This window comes from Sardina pilchardus, chromosome 8, assembly GCF_963854185.1.
Source record: "Sardina pilchardus chromosome 8, fSarPil1.1, whole genome shotgun sequence".
Taxonomy (NCBI): domain Eukaryota; kingdom Metazoa; phylum Chordata; class Actinopteri; order Clupeiformes; family Clupeidae; genus Sardina; species Sardina pilchardus.
The window spans coordinates 9,164,092-9,187,753 of record NC_085001.1 but is presented as its reverse complement, the minus strand read 5'-3'; the positions used below and the strand labels follow the sequence as shown (position 1 = coordinate 9,187,753).

The 23,662-nt window shown below is 47.3% G+C and overlaps 1 protein-coding gene across 3 annotated transcripts in view; it reads right to left on the bottom strand.

Annotated features, from left to right (window-relative positions):
- Positions 1–23,662, bottom strand: part of LOC134088583 (AP2-associated protein kinase 1-like) — a 48,207-nt gene that overhangs the window by 5,672 nt on the left and 18,873 nt on the right. Inside the window, exons 8-16 of one of the 3 annotated variants that reach the window (XM_062542613.1) lie at positions 23,304–23,407; positions 22,276–22,355; positions 21,587–21,744; positions 20,273–20,469; positions 16,153–16,334; positions 15,014–15,240; positions 14,577–14,681; positions 3,019–3,198; positions 2,232–2,342 (exon numbers count right to left, since the gene is read on the bottom strand). In XM_062542613.1, the coding sequence (XP_062398597.1) occupies positions 2,232–2,342; positions 3,019–3,198; positions 14,577–14,681; positions 15,014–15,240; positions 16,153–16,334; positions 20,273–20,469; positions 21,587–21,744; positions 22,276–22,355; positions 23,304–23,407 (1,344 nt within the window). The remainder of the gene's footprint in view (positions 1–2,231; positions 2,343–3,018; positions 3,199–14,576; positions 14,682–15,013; positions 15,241–16,152; positions 16,335–20,272; positions 20,470–21,586; positions 21,745–22,275; positions 22,356–23,303; positions 23,408–23,662) is intronic. The other 2 variants (XM_062542614.1, XM_062542615.1) reach the window with 2 other exon arrangements.

Genomic DNA, 23,662 nt, shown 5'->3' with positions numbered 1-23,662 from the left:
TAGATATCCCAACGTCAGGCAGACATGCGCTGTGATCACAGTTATCTAAGCGCCATGAGGACCGACTATGATGACTGCTGTCCAGACAAACAAAAACTGACCTGATATCTGAAACTTTGTTTGGACCAGTCTGGATATGCAACGTTAATGTGACAACTTTGGACTCAACAACAACAAATCTGGTATGTACATATCTGTACAGAGTGTGCACAGACAACAACAAACAACAACAACAACAAAAATAAGCAGGTAGCTATAGCTCAGAACCAAAATTACAATCAATGAGAACAAAAAAAAAAAACACACACAATTATTACAACTTGGGACAATGATCAAGACAACAAAATGATATTCCCACTCGGGACTCTATTCCACCCCATGCACAGCTGATGGGAGGAGGAGGAAACAGAACTGGACAGACTGCACACAGCACACATTAGCCAGACAGTCAGCAGGCAGGGGGAAGGGGGAAGGGGGAAGGGGGAAGGGGGAAGGGGGGGGGGCAGTTTGGTGCAGCAGGCAGACCAGACCAAACGAGACCAGACAAGACAGGACGAGCGATGGCAGCCCAATGACCGACTCGGGAGCGGACCCGGCCCGCGTCTGATACGGAACCGGAACAGTTCCCGAGTCGACTCCTCTCTGGGGGATGAGCATGGGGATGAGACATGGGACATGGAGCAGCCAAGAGCGGGAGGGCAGGACAAGACTGGCAGGTCAAACACCACTAGTGGACACACGGGACTGTTTTGGTTGCTCCGGGGCCAATGCAGAGGAGTAGGAGAATGGACAGAAGCACAGAAGAGGGAGTTGGTGCGGGGACAACTACCACGGTACCCACCTAGTCAACGGGGGGGCTAGGACATGATTTGAATGTCTGTGTTCTAAAGGTGGAATCAGGGTTCCCCACCCAACCCACCCACGAGTGACCTGGGGGCAGGGTGTTTGATTTGCATAATGTCCCTTCACCTCTCCCTTGCACCCCAGGTCAACCCTTGACCTCTGACCCCAACCCGACCCCCCCCCCCCCCCCCCAGGCCCTTCTGTTCTGTCCCTCTACAGGTCGATGAGCTGGTCCACCAGCATCAGGGAGCGGGCCAGAGTGGGCAGACTGGACTCTGAGCTGCCACTGTTACTGCGAGAATGACCACCTAGAGCATGCCGGAGAGAGAGGGAAGAGAGAGAGAAGGAGAGAGGATGGATGCAAGAGTCATGGGGTAGACAACGGATGGATGGAAGGAAAGATAGATAAAAGGATAGATACATGGAGATGGAGAGGTGGGGAATGAGGAATGAGAGATAGATGGAATCGAGGGACAGTAGAAAGTTTGAGAGAAGACCAAGAGGAGAGCAAATGGTATGTGTGTGTGTGTGTGTGTGTGTGTGTGTGTGTGTGAGTGTATGTATGTGTGTGTGTGTGAGAGAGAGAGAGAGAGAGAGAGAGAGAGAGAGAGAGAGAGAGAGAGAGAGAGAGAGTGTGTTTGTGTGTGTGTGTGTGTGTGTGTGTGTAAAAAATTGTCATGGGTGAATAATGTAAACAAGAGAGGAAGAGAGAGAGGGATACAATGAAAGAGATGGAAGAAAAAAGCAGGAGGCAGATGGGTATCAGAAAGAAAGGTGAAAAAAGAGAAGGGAGAGAGGAGAAAAGAAAAAAGGAAGTGAAAGCGTGTTAAATTTGACAAGCTGCAGCTTTAAATGGAGACAGAGAGACAGTTTGCTGGATAGAGGAGAAATGACATATTTCTCATCTAAACCAGTGGAGGGGACACAAAATCAATGTAGGAGATGTGCAAAGATTAGGAAGCCATTAGAGTTCAGATATTAAAATGTAAGTACAGCCCCAAATCAGGTGATGGATACCACTCATACCCAATTACATTTGACAAGCCTTGCCAGGAAAAGCATACAGCGGCCAGTAACCAGGAGTGAGTATATACCCAGATTACTATAATGAGCACCTCATGCAGTCTGTCATTTTGGAACATTTGCATGTTCTGACTTCAAACATAAAGTTGGCAATTGTTCTTTGCTGCGCTGGTCACATCCCTTCAACAGCTGAACGCCCAGGTTCTGATTGTGGTCTATAATCTTTAAACTGATCTAGGTATGATGAGGATGGTCTAAAGAAAATACATGCGTTTTAAGCATCTGTTTGCAGCCTTTTGAAAGAGGAGGGAAAAGGGTGGGTGGGGGGCAAGGACAGGTGAGACACTAGCTACCTGTGACCTTACCTTGGTTGGAGTTTTTGGAGATGAGGACGGGGATGGGGTCAAACTGGTCATCTGCACCCTTCACCCCCATGCCCTCAACAGGCTCAAAGCCAGAGATGAGGTAAGCAGAGTCTGCAGTCAGGGGATGGTGGAGGTGGGGAAGGTGGGATGAGAGGGTAGGAGGGAGGGGAAGAAATAGAAGGTGGAGAGGAGATAGAGAGAACAGGAGGAGGGCAGATAAGGAGAAAGTCAAAAGGAGAGAATAAAAGGGGGGAGAGAGAGAGAGAGAGAGAGAATGGGAAGAAAGAGAGAGAGAGAAGGGGAGTGAGGCGGGTAAGACCAAGAGAGTGGGTGGGGTTGAAGAGGTGGATTAGCGCAGCCAGAAAACGGAAAATCAAAGAACAGGGAAAAAAATCAAGAAAAACAAAACAAAAAAAGAACAAAAACAGCTGTGAGGAGATAAAAACAAAGAGGCTAGCAAAGCCAGAGCTAAACTACAAAGCAAAGACATACATCTCACACAGTAGGTCAGGTTCTGAAAGCTGACATGCTGCAAAAGCTTATTTCATGAGCTCTCCTGTGACAACTCCCAACCAGACCTTCTATTTGCATTCATCATTTTATTTATTTTTTGTACGTTCTACTCCGGTATTGACCCTAGATGCTACCTTCCAAAAACATAAGCAAATCACAAAATAAGCTTCTGGAAGTTTCCAGAGAGTTCTGGAAAGGTGTGATCATGCGGTGGTCAGTGAGCGGCGAGCGCAGCTCTGATGACCGGTGCGGAGGTGGGGCGGGGCGTTCTTACCGGCGGCGGGAGGCTGTCCGGAGCCCATGGGGGCGGCGGCGGTGGGGGCAAAGTCGTCCAGGCAGGGGCCGCCTGCGGCGGAGGAGGGGGGGGCAGCGGAGGAGAGAAGTGGAGCCGTGGGGTTAGAGGGGTGAGAGAGCACAGACAGGCCCAGGAGAGAGTCCTCTCCGCCCAACACGTCTGGAGCCAGGGAGGGAGGGAGGGAGGGAGAGAAAGAGAGAGAGATAGAGGTAGAGAAGAAGAGAGGGATGGCGAGACATGCAGAACAAGTGAGAGACAAAGATACAGAGAAAAAGAGAGATACAGAGAAAGTGAGAGAGAAAGGGAGATGCAGAGAAATGAGAGAGAAGTGAAGGAATTAAAGAAAGCAAGGAAACAGGACAAATGCAGAGAAATGAGAGAAAAGTGAAGGAATTAAAGAAAGCAAGGAAACAGGACAAACGCAGAGAGAAAGAGAGAAAGTCAAAGGACAGAGAGGTTTGACAGGGCCAGGAGAGGAGTGCCACACAACAGCCCAGGCAGTGAGGAGGACGGTGGGAGAGAAAAGGAGAAAAAAAGGAAAAAAACATGAAATTACATGTTAGTTATTAGAGCCCAAACTGAACAGAAAGCCTTGAGTTTAGAGTCCCCCCCCTCACCCCCTTCTCTATAAAACACATTTTACTCAGAACTAATGACTGGACAGTGAACTGATTCTTAGGAAGAGAGGAGTTCTATGAAGCGATATCAGTTCACAAGTCTACCTCTTGTGTGCAATCGCTTTACACACGAATATCACAACGGAAGCTTGCATGCTTAGTCCAGTTATATCTTAACATGAGTGTCGTGTTAATAATTAATGGGTCAGAGGTACTCAGAAATTCAGCACAGATACATTACACTGCCCTTCCTGTGAAAACACCCACACACTCCCCACACCCAAACACCTACTGTACACTGCAATGCAGCAGCACAGCTAAAAACAACCCACGTTAGCTTATCTAAGGCATAATTACATATCAGATGCTATTTTGGAGCACTGAGTTTTGCTGGGCTATCGGTTGACAGGCATACCTGTCCATTACCGGGCAGTGTAGGGATCGATAATGAGACAAGCTTGTCATGATAAAACAGGGAGGGAGAGAGAGAGAGACAGAGAGACAGAGAGAGAGCTTGATAGAGAGACAGAGAGAGACAATTATGCATACTATATACTCAGGGGGCAAATAGCTGACTGACTACTGCAGACTTGCTTGACGCCGTAAGTAAACAAGCTAACAAACAAGCGTGACAGGAGGCAGGACATAGCCGGGGCTAGAAGAGATTCCTCGACAAGCTGTTCCTGAACACAGAGCATCTTCTGCAGCAACACTGAACCAGATGATAACTAAGCCTTCGGACAGGCGCTACGGTCACTAATGAACGCTTACTGACAAGGAGACCGGACACAGGCGGACAAGGCTGTCAGCACTGCTAACCACCAGCCAACGCCTCCCTCTGTCCACCCCGACCTTGCATAACATTGTGACAAATGACCCCCCCCACCCCCCACCACCACCACCCCAACACACTTCCCGTTTCAACACAACGCAATTCTCCAGTGTGGTGGAACGCCTCGGACGGACGGGCCAGCGTGCCGACCATGTTTGTTGAGTCATGAAAGAGAAGGTCATCTGGAGAGGACAGTGTACGCCGTGGTGATTCTGCAACGTTCTGACGTATGCCACCTCCCAGAGCATTACTTTGACTCACGCATCAAAAACCAGCCCCAGGTTAAGCTTCTACAACTTCTGCATGGAGCTTATGCAGTGCCAAAACAAAACAAAACAAAAACACAGAAGTCCTCACAATCTGGGATTTGGAAATTTGAACGTGAGCTAGAAATGGAAGCCACGTTTCAAATCAAACAAATCAACAGGAAAAAAGTGTGTTGCAAATACACTGTGCTTCTCCTACGCAAAAAACACAACCTCTGTGTTTGCAGTGCACATACAGATGGTACGGGTTGAGAATGCTCCTTTCTTTCCCGCACATCGGGACTCCCGAAGCATCGGGACTTTAATTAAAAGTGCAACCGCAAGGGGGCAACATAAGACCGCCCTAATAAAATGAAGGTTCGGCTCATACCGGAAAACACGGAAAAACCCGAAGACACCGCGCTGGTGACAAGCAGAGAAAAGAGACATCACGCTCGGCATGTCAGATTGCAGAGTTTTCGAATGTTTTACAGCGTACCTCACAGCTGGCTCTCTCACTCGACGTAGCCTATAACTCAGTCAGTCCAGCAGAGATGCCAGAGCAACGTTTTGGTCAATGGAGAGGGAGAGAAATGCTCCGCATATCCGTCTCATTTAATCCGTCTCATTTAATCATTAAAATGAAGGTGATGACTGGCGAAATTATAGGCCTAATCAAACGACGTTTCAATAAACCATTGTTGAAATTAATGAAAATGGTTTTAGAAGCCTTCAATTCAACCTGAAAGACTCGATAGGCAACCTTAGATTAATTCATTAATTCATTACGGTTACAAGACCGCATTTCCGTGAATAGGCTATTATTGTCAAGGCGAAGACGAAAGAGATGGACAAGATGGACATGTAGGCTACATTTATGCTAGGAATAGGCCTACTTAGAAATGTGTAGGCCTATAGGCTATTTTAAAACGGAGGCATGTTCATTTTAACCGGCGACGTAGGGTAGCTTACCCAGCACTTTATCACAGATTTTGTCCCCACCACTTTTGACAACTGAAAATAAAATGTATTTAACAGAAATATCTTTAATAGGCCTAGGCTACATGCCTATCATGTCACTTTACTTCTAACCGTAGGCTACATGCATGGAGAAGATCGCGCATTTTGTAACATTGTAACAAATGAATGGTCAGATATGCGATAGGGCAGTGAGGGTGATTCATTGTAACCATCGACTAGTAGGCCTAGCTCCGCAAAAGAAGTTTCTAGCAACTTAGAATATATGGATCTCGTTATGCATGTTCATGTTGATTCAGAGATAGACATAGACTACCGTGGGCTACTGTGCGTCAATATAACAGCATTTTATCATGTGGTGAATTAATGACTAACGTCAGTTTAACATGTCAGAACTTTTGATCGGCGTTTCAAGTGCATGCCGCGAATAAATGAACTCGACTGACTGAATCCTTTATATTTCTTGGCTAAGTGCGAAGAGATTGACACTCGAACTGTGGCGTAACTGATTGCGGCATCTTAATCATACGTCAGCGACCGGGGTTCAAAACTTACTCTACGAACCTCCGGAACCCATTAAGACAAGGCATTATTTTATTAAAAAGTTTTGCGATTTTTTTATGATTGCGATGTCTGCTGAAAAGAAAAGTTAATATGTGAATTCGTGGTTCAGCGCGCGCGCGCGCACACACACACACACACACACACACACACACACACACACACACACACACACACACACACACACATTTTTTACATTTACATAATAGGGCTCGGGCACACGCCTTGCATTCTAGGAATATCGCCGCCATTTGGTAGCGCACTGAACGTAATATCCATTCATTCAGATGCACAAGACAAGAAGCAGAAATATAGTAGCGATTTATTCTTTTCCTCTTGCGATCGTGGGTTGCACTGTTACACCCCACTACACAGCAACATACTACCAAGAAGGCAAAAACTAAGTAACAGGAACACACTAAAAGGCGGGAGTAAATCCATAGTAATCCATAGTAAACTAAGGAGTGAAGCTGCCAATGTGGCTGTGCCCGCGAAGTTTTGATGTCTTGATCCCGAGCCCTAGTGTCAGGAAGTGTCTGTCGAGAGAGAGGGGGAAGGGAGGCAATCGTCCTCAATGCCACATATAGGTAGGCTATAATGTCTAGTGAACTGGTTAGACAAGTGTGGGGGAGGGGGAATGATCGCACAAGACAATTGCTCTTCATGAAATGGGTAGTCTCACAGACGTTTGTCGATGTTTAAACGTAGCCTACTACATCACTTGCGAAATCGTGAAAAGACGTGGCACATAGAATTATTAGGCTACTGGATTTAATATAGCAAGTCCATAGACTTTGTTCATCCTATATTCGCCTATATTAATATGTAATGTGCTGCGGGGAAGCATTGGGGAAGTCAGTTTAAATTGTCCTGTAACAATTTGCCTCTTATTATAATCAAGAGTATGCAGCCACTACGCACATAATAGCCTAGGTTATTACCCCATGCAAAAGAAGGCCTTAAGTTAACGGACTGAAGGCCTGTTTACATGTCAAACATGCATTACATCTAAGAAACGAAAAACACAAATATCATGTATTGTGTCGTAAACAGTTAATGACTTCGTGGCTGGCCACTATGCGCAACTGCATCGCGCAGTGAGCTGAAGGATAGGAGGACCGACACATGACTGTTTACATGTCAAACATGCATTAAATCTAAGAAATCTAAGAAACGAAAAACACAAATATCATGTATTGTGTCGTAAACAGTTAATGACTTCGTGGCTGGCCACTATGCGCAACTGCATCGCGCTGTGAGCTGAAGGATAGGAGGACTAACACAAAGCTTTGTAAAGCACTAACAACCACCCCTCAAAGTTCATTGTCCATAAGTCCAAACAATAAGTATAAAAATCCGACAATCCAAAACGATAACGAGATCTCCCAGAAACGAAAAACAAGTTTGTTGAGTAGCCTAGTCCTTCCAACAATCTCAGCTTTTGCGTTTGTTAGATAAAAGGCATTCTGTCCTGCTGTATTCCAATGAGAAAAAATCATCCACAAGGTAGGCTAAGGGTCACGGTAATGCAGCATGCAGGAATCTATATACGCACAAAACGAATGGTTATATCGGCCAAAACGAATGAATGGGTTGGGAGAGTCGTCTGGCTGTGTCAGCAGACTGCAGTCGGTCTCGAGGGGTTAAATAGCGCACGTACTTGAATTTTAATCTGAAGAAGACCACACGGTCGAAACGTCATTCCTTTGTGATAAAGAAAATAAAATCAAATCAAAAAAGAAGGATTTCAAGTGTGCGAACCTTTTTCCATTTTTTATGATTTAGCCTACTCTTGTTCTGCACTTTTTTACTACACTTGAATTTTAAACCAACTCTTCTCTAGCCTATATCCTATAGCCATACTTTAATAATCAGATGTTATGCTCATTTTTGTAGGCTACACCTCACCGGCAAGCACGCACGCAAATGCTGCTTTTGCACATCTACAATATTGGCCAGGCTATATAGAATAGGCTTTTAGGACTGTATTTTGCCTTCGTGCAACTTTAGTTGTGCTCAATCTAAATTGTCCAATCCAAATATTGTCAGTAAGGATAGGTCATATTACCAAATGGCGAACCTCGAAAATTATTCAGGATATAGAGCCGTGTCCATTACGCATGCAGTTATTTGTTAGGCTATTGTTTTATTTGAGTGTTTTTGTCTACCATGGCAAACATAGTTGAAACGTTCGCTCTAAACTTATGTATTTCCAATCGGCTTTCACAATCAGATACAGCTGCGCGGCGCGGCGCAGATGATCGCCATGAAAACTTGCAATGTCTTTACAGAACTGCTTTCACTTCCCCGAGTCGCGAACGCAACATGCACAACAACCGATATTTAGCAAACACATGTATTTCCAGCTCTCAAAACCGATGAGGTCCAGATCTCAGTGTCCTCATAGCTGCCTACAGCCATGCATAGTAAGCCTAATGATAGCCTAATAGTTATGACATTAATAGCCTATTAATGACCTCATGTCGGAATGGCACGTTGTTTGAAAAAAAAAAAAAAAGTTAAATAGGCCTAGGCCTACCGCCGAGTGGGGATATGTCGGAATGAACAGCGGATACCAGCTGGCTTGTAAAACATTACTGTAGGCTATTCGTTGATCTTATCGATGCAGTCCTTGCGGCCACTTCTCCCCATCGTAGGAAACTTTCTGCTTAGTGTTGACAACACAAAGGCCTTCACGTTGTGTGGCAGTGCTTGCTTGCCCTTCGATCCATCCCAGTTGGTGGTTTTGCACCTGTCCCTGAGTTATAGTCTATATGAGTAAGCGCTTATGCTCTAACCGCATAATAAAAGAAGCACCTGCAGCAGTGCTTATGGCAAGGCTATTAACACCTGTCACTGAGCTATGGACAACCAGTTATGCTCAAAAATTATCATAATAACAGACACACCTAATTGTATGGCTCTAAGTTTAAACACATCAAATTAGCAAGCATTTCCGCAGCAACGTTTGCTTTCTTTTTCTGTCGGTCCGCGGTTGCTTGGTCAATTGCGCAGCAAATTGACCATTACATTACTTATATAGGCTATTTCTTATAACAAAACGCGAAGAAAAAATACGAGGACTGACCATCTCGTTTCTCCGCGTTTCCCCCAATACCATGGCGACAAAGAGAAATAAATATGATTTGACATTTAAGCTGATTGCTGACAAATTTGCCACACAATTCGGGAGAAGCAGCGGACAGGAGCGCCACCACAAGCAAGCACTTCTAGCCCAAATTAACATGGCAACGTTGCCTATGACTAAAGTGTCTAAGTAGGCTAGTCCTACTAATATTACATTTGATTGGTAGCATGTTTGTAGCGCGCCAGTTTACCCAGCCCCTACATCAAAACAGCTTAGAATCAATCAAAGAATCAGCTGTGTCGGCGTTAGGCTGTAGGCGATTTTCTATAACCATTTTCATTCATTTCAACAATGGTTCATTGAAACGTCGTTTGAATAATTTCGCCAGTCATCACCTTCATTGTAATGATTAAATGAGATTAAGGAGTCGACTATTGACGGATATGCGGTCTTCATCATTTTGAAATGCGGGATGAAACTTTCTGCCACCTGGTGGTTGTTTGGGTACATTGCCTTAGCCTCGAAAAAAATCGGCTTGACGGCCTGCGGGATCTCTTCGGGAGTCCCGCGGGAGAAGGTGCATTCTCAACCCGTACCCACTGTAGTGTTTGCATCACGCTTGTCTTCTGGATCTGCAAACAAATGTGTTTTGCTTTTCAGATCACTGTTTGTTTGTTTTGTTTGTTTGGTTTTTGGCACGGGGGGCTGAGCCGAGCTCCGTATTCCCACAGTGGAAATCCCTAGGGAGCGTTCTGAGAGGAAAACAGACATGGGCTAGACACAACACACGGGCTTTGAGAGGCATGCTCATCATTCTTCCGCTTTTGAGAGGAGCCTGGGCATGCAGAGGAGGAGGAGGAGGAGGAGGAGGAGGAGGAGGAGGAGGAGGAGGAGGAGGAGGTCAGTGGTACTGACCAGGCAAGCTGGCGGCGGCGGCGGCTGCTGCGTCGATGGGTCTTTGAGCCTGGGGTGCCTCTAGGCCAGGAATCAGAAAGTCCACACTAGCAGCTAAGAGGAGGAGGCGGAGGAGAGAAGGAGGAATAAAAGGAAATATTGATGAGGGAGAGAGAAAGGGGAGCATAGCATTCTGGAGGATTGTGAGCGATGACATATGAGCAAAGAGTTCAGCGGTGGGTGGCTTTGAAGCTCTCAGGTCAAAATCTCGGCTTACAATACAACAGTACTATGTGGATTTGTCTTTCTCCTAATGTGGAACTCCCATCTTTTTGGAACATGGATGCAGCCTTTCCTATATGTCTCATGTTTTTCATTGAAAGAAGAGAGCATGTCATGACACAGAGAGCGAGAGAGAGAGATATGTTGTATCTCTCTTTTCTTTCTTTTGTGATACTACTGTGTTCTTTGTAACAGTAGCTTTAGCAACACTGTAGCAGAGCAGTCATGCTAATAAAGCACCTTTGAATTTGAGAGAGAGAGAGAGCGAGAGAGAGAGAGATAGAGATAGAAGAGATAGAGAGAGAAGAGATAGAGATAGAGAGAGATAGAGAAACAGATAGAGAGAGAGAGATAGAGAGATAGATAAATATATAGAGAGAGAGAGTGGAGGGAGCAGAAACTGCAAGGAGGGTGGGGTTACCGTTGCTGTTGGCCTCCACAGAGGTGCTGAAGGGGTCAGAGGTGAGAGGTAAGAGGTCAGGGAGCAGCAGGGCGGAGCAGGAGGAGGGCTCTGGGGACTTCAGCCCCTCAATCAGCTTCTCTAAGAGTGCAGCCGCACACAGCCAGCAACGGAGGAGAGGAGAGGAGAGGAAAAGAGGAGAAGAGATGAGAGCGGAGGAGAGGAGAAGAGAGGAGGGGAGAGGAGAAGATAAGAGAAGAGGGAGAGGAGAGGAGAGATGAAGTCAGAGGAAAAGAGGAGAGAAGAGATGAAAGTGGAGGAGAGGAGAAGAGAGGAGGGGAGAGGAAAAGACAAGAGAAGAGGGAGAGGAGAGGAGAGATGAAGACATGAAGAGAGGAGAAGAGGAGAGAAGAGAAGAGAAGAGAGGAGAGATGAAGACATGAAGAGAGGAGAAGAGGAGAGAAGAAATAAAGAGATGAGAGGAGTGAAATGGAGAGTAGAGGAGAAAGAGCAAGAGGAAAGGGAAAGAAAATAAGAACGGAGAAGAGGGTGTGGAATATCAGAAGGAGACAGAGGAGAGGAAGAGGACAGAGGCAGAGGGTAGAAGGACAGGGTAGGAGTAGAGGGAGAGAGATCACATTGTTTAGCAGAGCAGAGCAGAGAGATCACATCTTTAACAGAGCAGAGTAGAGTAGAGAGATCACATCCTTTAGCAGAGCAGAGTGTATAGGATAGAGAGATCACATCCTTTAGCAGAGCAGAGTAGAGAGATCACATCTTTAGCCAAGCAGAGAACAGAGAGTCAGATACTCTGCTGATCTCCACATGCACAAACCACACACTTGACAGACAACACCATCCACATAATCAGCCTCTGCTTGCTCCATAACTAAGTTCAGGAAATCCGGCCCATAGACTAAAAAACACTGAATGCAAGTCCAAGAACAACAACACCCACACTTTTTAGTTGACAAGTAGGACATTCAAAAGAACAAACATGGTGGTGTTAGAATTAGTCACAGGACGTCACAGCTCACACAGACGGAGGCTGAGAAGGTGAGACAGTAGGAGTTCTCTCCCCCATGCCTGTGAGCAAGCCTCTAGGCACGCGGGTGTGCGGGTGCGTGTGTGTGTGTGTGTGTGTGTGTGTGTGTGTGTGCACCACTCCAAAGCCATCCTCACATAGACCTCACAGGGCAGCCTCACAGACAGCACATCACCAAACAACAGCGCCGCCAGACATCCACACACAACTGTTTAATTTCCCCCATGCAGTCTACTGCAAACAGGCGACGGAAAGGGGACACGACCTCGCAAGACTGTGCTTTTTGTTAGGGTTCTTACGTTCTTACGGAGAAGATTAGTGGGTCTCACAGCGTGCTATGCTGGCTGGAACGTGTGGGCAGACTTGTCCCCATGCGTGTGAGTGAGTGAGTGAGTGAGCGTGTTTGGTTCTTTACCCCCCCAAGGGTGACGTCGGTGACTGCGTTTGGCGTCATACTTACAGGTGAGGGTGGCGGATATGAGGGGGTGAGAGGGCAGAGTTGAAGGGGCAGGACAGGACGGGGCAGGACAGGACAGGGCAGGGGTGAGGGGTCAAGCGCCATGGCTCTCAGGCAATGGCGCAGCAGATCTGGCGCTTTGACCCTTTCACTGGGTGAAGAGAGTTCAAAGGTCAGCACCAACAGGCCATCACAATCCGTACTACCGTGAGTGTGCATCGTGTCAAGTGTCCAGTAATAGGTGTTGCCTCTGTGGGTGATTTTTTACCTGATGCACAGTTCAAAACTGACACAAATTTCACTGAAAGTATAATTCAGTATTCCAATTTTCTCATTTCTTTACACTGTATAACTGGCAAGGAGTTTAGTCAGTGTGCTTATCTGATACAAAAGCTCAGCTTACACTTCAGTGGGAACAAAGAGACAAAAATAACAGACAACATGATCAAGAAGGAAGTCACTGCAATGAGATCCAGGGCTATACTCAGAAGAGTTACCTGAAGTGTGCTCACAGTCTGCACTGCTGCCTTCCTGCCTGAGTGTTTGTGTGTGTGTGTGTGTGTGTGTGTGTGTGTGTGTGTGTGTGTGTGTGTGTGTGTGTGTGTGTGTGTGTGTGTGTGTGTGTGTGTGTGTGTGTGTGTGTGTGTGTGTGTGTGTGAGAGAGAGAAAGCCTCCTCCTCAGATAGGATTACCCAGGCCCAGCCCAGCTTACGTAAGACCTGCAGCTCATTTTGATCTCCTTCACTCCCAAGACACCAGCGGGCTAAAGCCTTCTATTGCCCCTCACAAGAACAGCACCTCTTGAGCGCCACAGCAACACAAAGGGCCGATACCTTACAGTACATCGAGACGATGAGGGCGGGCCGCCAGACTACCCATCAACCTTTTGACTGACAGCCAAGTTCCCGCCCACCGCGGTAGACAGACAGGAGCCAGAACGTCCCTCTCTCCGAGTCAGCCCCGCAATCCAATTAAAGACGACACCTTCTTTGTTGCCCGGCAACGGCTCCGAGAGGAGAGGACGCCCGGAATGACAAACGAGAGCGAGTGTGCCTCCTGATGCCCTCTAATGCGTGTGAGCGTGAGGGCATGCGCCACCCGCCGGAGGAGAAGATCTCCGCCAATCGCTGTGAGACGCCAGGCTTCAGGGGACTGCTTTTATAGGGACACGGGACCTTCCATTCTTCCATTTAATACTGATGACCAGCGTTATTGGATGAGAACAAAGCAATCTCACCGAGTAAGAACTACAAGTCCCCCTTGTACATGTTACCAAAACAGACCAAAGGAACCAGTGCAGGAGAAAGCCATAGTGTATGTGTGTTACATGGGAGGGACACCTCAAGCTTCTCAGAGTTATTACCCCCCTGATACCCGAGAGGGCAGTTATCAGCACCATCAGACAGGAGTAATATGTCTGGGTAATTAACTGCAGGGTAATCGTAGGGGTAATTTGCTTGATGTACCTGCACTGGGATATGGGGGCATTACATGGGATTTACCACGGGCAGGTGGAGACTAGGGGGTATCTCTGACATCTGAGAGGGGTAACCAGAGAACAGGGGGGCAGCTGGGTGCAGGGGCGATCCCAGAGAGAGAGAGAGAGAGAGAGAGAGAGAGACAGAGAGAGAGAGAGAGAGAGAGAGAGAGAGAGAGAGAGACAGAGAGAGAGAGAGCGAGAGAGAGAGAAAGAGAGAGAGAGGGGTATTTAGTAACACTGGGTTGTTAAAAAGGCCCAGGACCACCCAACGCACTGGGCTTCAGACCAGCGCTCACAGCATGAATGCCTCTTAGAGTTCAGGAGACATCAGGGAACAGGGGTCAAGGAGACCCAGCTGGACAGCACACGCAGAGGGGAAAAGGGTGGAGGAGCCACAGTGGATAGAGACAGATGGAGACAGAGGCAGAGACTTTCCTCTAGACTATATAGAACTATATATATATATATCTACACACACATATATGGGAGAGCAGCACTGCATTCCCGTCTCTTAACAGGGGCCAAGCCAGGAGTCAAGGCAACAGCTGTCAGGACCATGTCAAGTCTGTGGGATTCCATGGCCTCCGGAGTGATTTCAAACATGGAGCTGTGTGTGTGTGTGTGTGTGTGTGTGTGTGTGTGTGTGTGTGTGTGTTACCTGTGCTTTGGGGGAAGCCCTTGGAGGGGGGGCCCTGGGCGTTGGGGCCGGGCTGCAGGCCAGAGAGGAGGTCCTCGGTGGAGGTGGGTCTCTCTGCGGGTTTGCCTGGAACAAGACCAGTCACAGAACTCAAACCACACTGCACGAAATAGCTACAGAATCAGAGTAAGAATACATTTGCATCGTTTTTACATCCATTTTCACAGCCAGGGCTCTTCAGACAGAAAAAAATAACGGAAAAAAAGGACAAGATTTGGAGTGTGAACATCGTCCAGTTATGTCTAGGCATCCAAACAGCCTGTCCTGAGTTCCATACGGGTTCTGTATGTATTAGCCAGTAACCAGTAGGTTCCTTGTCTGGAACCAGCACTGTGTGAATGGGGCAACAACATGAGACAACAACAACAACACGTCACTGTTGTTGTGGGGAGGCTCACCGTCAGCAAGCTTGGCAAAGTCCTTGTTGAGCAGCTCCTCTGCGGTGAGTTTGGAGAAGTTGTCGTCCCCGAAGGGGTTCCAGGAGGACTGGGGCGCCCCCGGGGCGGCGGAGGGGGCACAGGGGGCAGAGGGGGCAGAGGGGGCAGAGGGGGCACTGCCATCTGCAGGCTGGTACACACACTGCTGGGAGGAGCGCGGGGAGCCCGAGGGCGTGGTGCTAGCTGACCTGGAGAACACGCACGCACACACACACACACGCACGCGCGCGCACACACACACACATACACACACACACACACACACACAACACACACACGTTACAGCTAAAGTTGACTAGTATTTAGTGGTAGTTAGCCGCGGCTTATATGTTGATTTTGAAAAAAGATCTTTCAGCTATGAGGTTAATACACGAGGGCAGTACTAATATGGTTGTGTTTCCTTTAACTTGCATAAAACACTGTCCTGTGGCTTATACCGAATGCGGCTAATACACAGGAATCTACTGTATCCAAACCAACACAGACTTGTGATGGCAAGTTCAGTAATTGAGCCTGGGCCAACCAGGGATAGTTTACAGGGCTAGTGTTCCAGACAGCTGTGGTGGAACACATGGAGATGCTGCTAGGTGGTTTCAGCATTGTGTAGTGTGTGTACTGCAGTCTGTGTGACGTGTACCACATGACTATGAGGACTCTCGGATTAAGCCCAGCAAACGTTTAGCACAATCTCTGTCTTGCAATGTCTGTGTGTGTGTGTGTAATATATCTGTGTGTGCAATGTCTATGTGTGTGTGTGTGTGTGTGTGTGTGTGTGTGTGTGTGTGTGTGTGTGCATATAAAAGTGGCTCTCACTTGGACTTGATTAAGCACAGCAAACGTTTAGCACAATCTCTGTCTTGCCATGTCTGTGTGTGTGTGTAATATATGTGTGTGTGCAATGTCTATGTGTGTGTGTGTGTGTGTGCATATAAAAGTCTCTCACTTGGACTTGATTAAGCACAGCAAACGTTTAGCACATGTCTGCGTGTGTGAGTGTGTGTGTGAGTGTGTGTGTGTGTATGTGTGTGTGTGTGTGTGTGTGATGAGTGGAGTGCATTGGCGTATGCATGTGGGAATGCACATATAAAAGTGGCGCTCACTTGGACTTGTTGAGGCTGGCCTCTGCCGCGGCCGCCTGCAGCAGCTGGGTGGAGTGGCTGACCGGCACGCCGAACACGGCGCTGTGCGTCACGTCGCTCAGGATGCGCCGGTGACCGGACTTGGGGGCCGACTTGGGGGAGGAGGGGGGCGTCAGAGAGCCCACCTTATGCATCCCCCGACCCTGCAGCGGGAGAGAAGGGAAGAGCACAGAATCAAAGAGTGAGTGAGTGAGACAACCGTTGAGTTACACTCACGACTGAGACAGCAACTCGTGGAAACTTCTAGAAGTGGAGGCAGGGCTTAAAGCAACGACAATGTCTGTGCCTGAAGTTATCAGACATTCATGAGGACGTCATATTTACTCTAGTCTAATGGCCTACTTTCAGATCTTCAACGTGCCGCCTCATGCCTGAATTCAGGCACAGTGCCTGAACACTTTAAGCCCTGGGGAGGGTAATTAAGAATCATCAAGACAGAGCACTCATAATCATTAGAGAAGAGAGAGATGAAACATCAAGCACACCTCAATATTGATTTGGAACAGAGAAAAATCATTTCATTATGAGCAGAGACCGTAACGAGCCAGCGTCAGTGAAATCAAAATGACATGACACTCAAGAATGAGCGCCATTTTACAAGCTTGTATTCCTTTACAGGAATTTCAGGTTTGTGGCGAATTTGAATCAGGTTTGTGTCATATTTTCACATGCAAATTAGGTTTCTGGCAAACAGTTGTGGTTTTTGGCAATGTTGCACTAAATCTGCAGTAGTGTTATATGCAAATTGGGTTTGTCACCAGAAGTTCACTGGAAGTTTGCCATTATTGACTAAGTGTGATGGCAAATCTCTGGATAATCAGTGGCAAACTTCTCACTGTTGCTAGAACTTTGCTGGAAGTTTGCTTCTAGCCGAGAACATGGGAAACATTCTGGCAATATTCTCTAGAGAACTTCTCACAAATAAAACTTCATCACATGTTTGATGCAAATCTGCCACAAACAATTCATTTTTGTAAAGGTTGACGAACTGCAAGGAGGTAAATCAAAAAACGTATCCTAAAATACCCTAAAATCGTCTATTGACTGTTGTCTTCCATCTTGCTGCTGAATCCCAGATGATCTGTCCCTGTATCCAGCACACTTGATTCATATCAGTGTAATCATCTAATCAGCTGTGTTCAACTAATTATGAATCTCACTGATTTGGCCCTGCAGTAAAGAAGGCTCCTTCACACCACGAACAATAACTATAAAGATAACTGAATGTCCGCACTAACCCATAATAAGGGAAGTCTCTCTGCGTGTTGATGAATATGATTAATTCTGATTGACTGTCAGCTTTTCATCATTCTCCAAATTGCTCTGACAGTGATCCCAACGTTATTGTTTTTCATGTTGTTATTGTTTTTCATGTTGTTATCGTTACAGTATATGTGTGGACGTTGTCCTTCACGTTAGCTAAAGCTACTTTATCACTGCTATTGCGTAATATTTGTCATTCTTGGTGTGAACAGCCCTTTACTCTGAAATCCATGACTGTCCAGTTCAATCAATTAAAAGGAGATGGCATATTAATTTCATTAAATCTGTAACCGAGCAGCACACTCAGCCTACAGAGATTTCCAGAGAAAGAAAGAGAGATGAGTGAGGGGAGGAGTTGAGACGAAGCCGGCGGCTTTATGTCAGTTGGGGTGAGGGGAGGCGTCGGGGTTTCCCTTTGTGGAGGGCGGGGCTCTGGGTTTACCATCGGGTCAAGGTCGTCTGTCTGTTGAAGGGGAGGGGGGGTTTGGGTCTGGGTTTGGGGTTGGGATGGGGTGACTGTGACGGTGGCGGTGTGGGCTGATGATGGATGTGGATGTGGATGAGGATGCTGATGCTGCATGGGAGCCACAGGAGCAACAGGCTTCCTCCTGGGCAGCGTAGACGCAGACGCAGACGCAGCTGTAGACGCGGCCACAGCTGCAGGAGCCGGAGCCATAGAGCCCTGCTGCTGCTGCTGCTGCTGCTGCTGTAGCTGAGGCTGAGGCTGCACAAAAGGATTCCTCCCCTGCTGATACTGCAACGAGTGACAGACATGGAGCTTTTTCACAGCATTTTTGCCATCTTTGACACGACATAAATGGCAGACCCAGGTGTTACTAAAGACATTAAGGTCGTTGATTCTGCTACACTTGAACTGAACAGAGACTTCATTGATGTATCCAGTCACACCTGTGCTTGCCCTTCTATTTCATGTCAAAATGGCCACTGTGGAAAAAGGGCTACTGATCTGCGGTGCCAAGCCCAGGTTAAATGAGCTGTGCCACTGCTCAGGGGGTTTCCAACAGGCATGCAGGTCTCAGCGTCTGATCTGATTAGGCAACACCAGGCACAGACCTGCTTTTACTCCAACACTTTATTTGTCCATGATGAGGGCCTGCATTTTACAGCACTCTGAATTGTTTGGTTTGGCTTCTCACACGGTAATATCTTTAAGATCCAGACCAGAATCACTAGGTCCTGATAAATCATAGACAAAAATCCCCAAAACACACAAAACAAGACACAATATGCAAAACACGAATGCGGACTGCAACCAAAAACAACCAAAAAATATTTCTTTGGCCAAGGCATACATGGCACATGTACTTGATGTTACTTGACTTTTACTTGATGTGACAAAGTCAGCTCAACACTAGCTGTTGAAAAGGCCCAGTGGAGGACCAGGGGGACATTACAGGAGAGCGCTGCTCTTTCAGCAACTGCGGCTGTAGGCTACTCTTAAGCCTGCTGAGCTCAGAGCTCTGTGTTAGATAGATAGATAGATAGATAGAGATAGATAGATAGATACTTTATTGATCCTCAAGGGGAAATTCAAGATTGCATATTCCTGTTCCAATTCTGTATTGCATATTCCTGATGAATTCCTGATGAGAGCCTAGCTTCCTTTTCATGCATAGATACCTGCATGGATCTAAGCGTGCAGAACATTATTTTTTGATGACACAGATGTCTTTTTCTGGCTCCTTAGCACATTCTCTGTTTGTGAGTGTGGTGTATGAATTTTTGAGTACCCTAAGCTCAAGCCATCAAGTCATCAGTATCATTACACAGGTCAACTACAAGTCACACATGATGGGACACAGCCAACACTGTTAATTTGTTTGGTGTTTGACGTTTACTTCAGTAACACTTGTTCCTAAATACGAAAATGCCAAATCTTTGTCACATAAGAGTGATTAGGCAAAGAATTCATAAAAGCAGAGCTGAAACTCGTTTGGCTCCTACATGCAATTAGTGGAAATTAGCATACATGTCCTACATGAGCAAGTCGAATGCCAATGTATGCCACGGACAGAATGGTGTCTTTATAGGGGTCTTGCTGGTGCTTTCCCAGTATGTTAATTTACTTGTAGAGACTCACTGAATGGAGGATTGTGTTCTACTAAAAGATGAGCTAAGTAACACAAACCCCTGGCAGAGTCTAAATAGAAGCAGCCAAGCCAACTGGGTGACCAATAACTATTGAGTACGAGGGCAGCAGCTTACTTTGATGTAGTGCTTTTGCAGAAATATGTATGGTGACACCATATATTACATAGCTCATTTCCATGTATGACAGCACACAGCTACTCTGAGGGTAACCTCCCCCATATTAAGCATTGATATGTTATACCGTAAGAGTTAACTCAAGCAGGCCCAGAGTATGCAGCATGAAGCAAACTCACTAATGTCTTCACAATAATTGCAACATAGTGCACAAACATGAGTTTATACTGTATGTATATCGGATACAAATTATTATCTACACTCAGAGATGTAAAAGCCGCCTTACCAGTCCTACCTTCGGCACAGGTGATTTCACTAATTACCTGATCTACTGTACCTTGGCTTAAGAGTTGTGCCAATTAGAATCAGCTGATTAAGTGAACGGTTATAACAAAAATGTAGCAGGACTTTCACTTTCTGAAGCCGCACTTCTACACCTCTGTGTACACCGGTGTACACTATTCCTGATTTCTGTTTCATGATATACAGCTATATATGGTACACATGGCTGGAATGAACGCATGATGTTCTCTCTACAACTTGGGCTTGAACAACCGGGAGCATGACCATGTGGACTGACTCTAGACTCTACCTGCTGCTGTTGCTGGGCAGAGAAGAACGCGGCTGCTGGAGGCTGCTTGACAAACAGCTGGGGTGTGGCCTGTGGCGGAGAGGGAGTGGCCTGCACAGGTGTGGGAGTGGCTTGTTGTGGAGCGACAGGCACCTGCTGTGGCTGGGACCTCTGCGCTTGGACTACGGGAGTGGGTGGGGCAGTGTTGATGTTCACACCTGTGCAAGGGAAACAAGCAGAAACAAGCAGAATGTTGATTGAGGCACAAGTTATTTTTTTATGTATCTATTTTTTTGAAGATTTACCAAATAGTGGCGCATAAGATAGAGGTGAGACTGTGGCCCTGTCCACACTATGCTGGGTAGGTGACCAGAATGCTCTTTGAGGTGCATAAATTTGAAAACTTCAGATTCACACAGTACTGTACTGTACAGTGAAAACACACAGATACGATGACATGCGGTTGCCATGCTACCGATAAAATGTAGTGTTCCAGACACCAACAACAACGAACAATTCAACGGCGTTTCCAGTGTTCCGAATAAGACGCAAAACTTTTGAAAAACGATACAAAACCGATAATGTGGGTGGAGATCGTATTTATATTTACTCGGTTTAATATGGACAGGGCCTGTGTCTAACAAAACAAATGAGCTATGCGATGCCATCTGGGCAGGCAGCGTGTGCGGTCCGAGGAGGCTCATTAACTTCTATAGCGGTAAGAGGGTCTGATGTGCTGGTCCTGACGACTACAGCCTTTGACACGCTGGGGTCAGGCTGGCCAGAGAGGGATTGAGACACCTCCAGCTCATTACGGCGTGTTTAAGAGCTCTTTAACGGCGTCGACAAATTGCACCGCTGGGATCACTAATCTGGCCGAGCTGAAGGACCACACAGTTCAATAATGCATGACTGGCCCGGGGAGAGTCTGCAGGGAGGGAGGGAGGAAGAGAGGAAGGAGAGAGGGAGGACAGGGAGAAGAGAGGAAGAGAGAGAGAGAGATGGAGGACAGGGAGGAGAGACAGAGAGATAGAGAGGGAGAGAGGACAGGGAGGAGAGAGGAAGAGAGAGAGAGTGAGAGACAGAGAGAGAGAGAGAGGGGAAGTCGAGTGGGACAGATTGATTAAGGAAAAATGGGAAAAAAAGAGAAGCAGGAAAAGGGGTGTGTGTCCATCAGCAAGCTTGAGACAGTTCTGCTTTTCATTGGACACCTGCAGTGTCCACAGCAGAGGCCATTGTGTGGCAGTGCCAACTCTCCGCAGACGCAATAGATGAGAGCAGGGGGGCACAAAGAGAGGAAGAGCAAAAGGAGGAGGAGGAGGAGGAGGAGCCTACTGATGGATGGAGTGGCTCCAGGTGCTGCATTGGCCCGTTTGCGAGGAGTGAGGGCGGGCTGGATGGGAAGGATGCCTGTGATTGGCTGAGCCTGGGCAGCTTTGGGGCGCTGGCGCGGGGCGATGGAGGTCTCCATGGTGGGGACTGGGTCTGTGAGCCTGTGGGGGGGAGAACACACACACACACACACACACACACACACACACACACACACACACACACACACACACACACACACACACACACACACACACACACACACACACACACACACACACACACACACACACACACACACACACACACACACACACACACACATACCACTCTGCATTAAGCATGCAAGTATTTACCGTAATTTGTTTCCCAACTATTAGCTGCGGCTTATACATTGATTTTGTAAAATTTCTTCAGTGACGAGGTTAATAAACGAGGACAGTTAATACGGTATTAATATGGTTTTGTTTCTTTAACTTGCATAAAACACGGTCCTGCGGCTTATAGTATACAGTGTACACTTGGGTAAATAGTGTGCAGCTTATACACAGGAAATTACTGTAGCCCCAAAACATTGTTCTTTTATGGTCATTCATGGTCACTGAATTTGCTTCTGGCCTCAGGTTTACTGCTGATGAATTGAGAAGTGTAATGTGGCTCCAGAAGTGATATGGATCTCCTGTTTCACTTACCTGGCTTTGGTCTGGCTTTTCTTTGCGACGGCTTCGCTGGCTTTGATTGGCTCAGGGAGTTTTGCAGGAATGGGCGAACTCTGAGAAGGCGAGAGGTGCAATTAGACAACACACACCAAACAAAAAGCGTCTTTTAGACACTTGATCACGGCATTTATACGGCATTCCCTAACGGGCCCGGCACGGCATTTATCCGCCATTCCCTAATGGGCCCGGCACAGCAGCCATCAATGAACAACCCCTCCCTGATGATCCCCGACGGAGCCCGTCTGTGGTTCTTTGAGTCTGAGGACGGGAGACTGGACGCTGGAAGCTGAATCGGGTCCATCAGCGGCTCACTAAGGGTCTGGGCAGGAGGGGGAGTGGTGGACGGGTGCCAGTTGGCAGAGGCCGACGCCATTCTGCTTCCCCTGTAATTATGCAGGCCGTTTGCGTCCTCTACCAAGAGGCTGACGGATGAATAAAACATACAAAAACATCCAGGCCCAGGGGCTCGAGGAATTCGAAAGGGACCCAAAACAACAACAGAAAATAAATAAATCACCCACAATGCCCTATCACCGGGACTAATTACAACTAGATAAATGACACATATGAAATCATACTGCGTCAGCATGTGTGTATGTGTGTGTGTGTGTGTGTGTGGGAGGGGGGTTGTGTGTATGAGTGTGTGAATGTGTGTGTGAGTGAGCGAGAGAGAGAGAGAGAGAAAGAGAGAGAGAGAGAGAGAGCGAGAGCGAGAGGGAGAGGGAGAGGGAGAGAGAGAGAGAGAAAGAGAGAGAGAGAGAGAGCGAGAGCGAGAGCGAGATGGAGAGGGAGAGAGAGAGAGAGAGAGAGAGAGAGACACACACACAGAGAGAGTGTGCCAATGTGTATGGGTTGCTGTTGCTGTTGTGCAGTGTTTGGCCCAGCGTCTGTGTGGTATGGCATGGTTGTGGCTTAGTGTCTGTGTGGTATGGCATGGTTGTGGCTGTGGTGGTACAGTAGCAGAGGACGGTGGGCCTGGTAGCAGGCAGCAAGAGACTCACATTCACGTTCTGAACAGGACACTCCCGCCGGGCCAGCTTGAAGGCAAAGTAGGACACCTGGTATATATCCGGTCTCTTTTCAGGGTCAGGCTCCAACATGTATCCTGATGGGGGAGCCCAGCGGGAAAGGGAGAGAGAGAGAGAGGGAGAGAGGGAGAGAGGGAGAGAGGAGAGAGAGAGAGAGAGAGAGAGAGAGAGAGAGAGAGAGAGAGAAAGAGAAAGAGAGAAAGAGAAAGAGAGAAAGAGAGAGAGAGAGAGAGAGAGAGAGAGAGAGGGAGAGAGAGAGATGCATTGGGGTGGGGAGGGGATAGATATGGAGTGTTTGGAAATAAAGGAGGGATGTAACTGATGACTCCAAA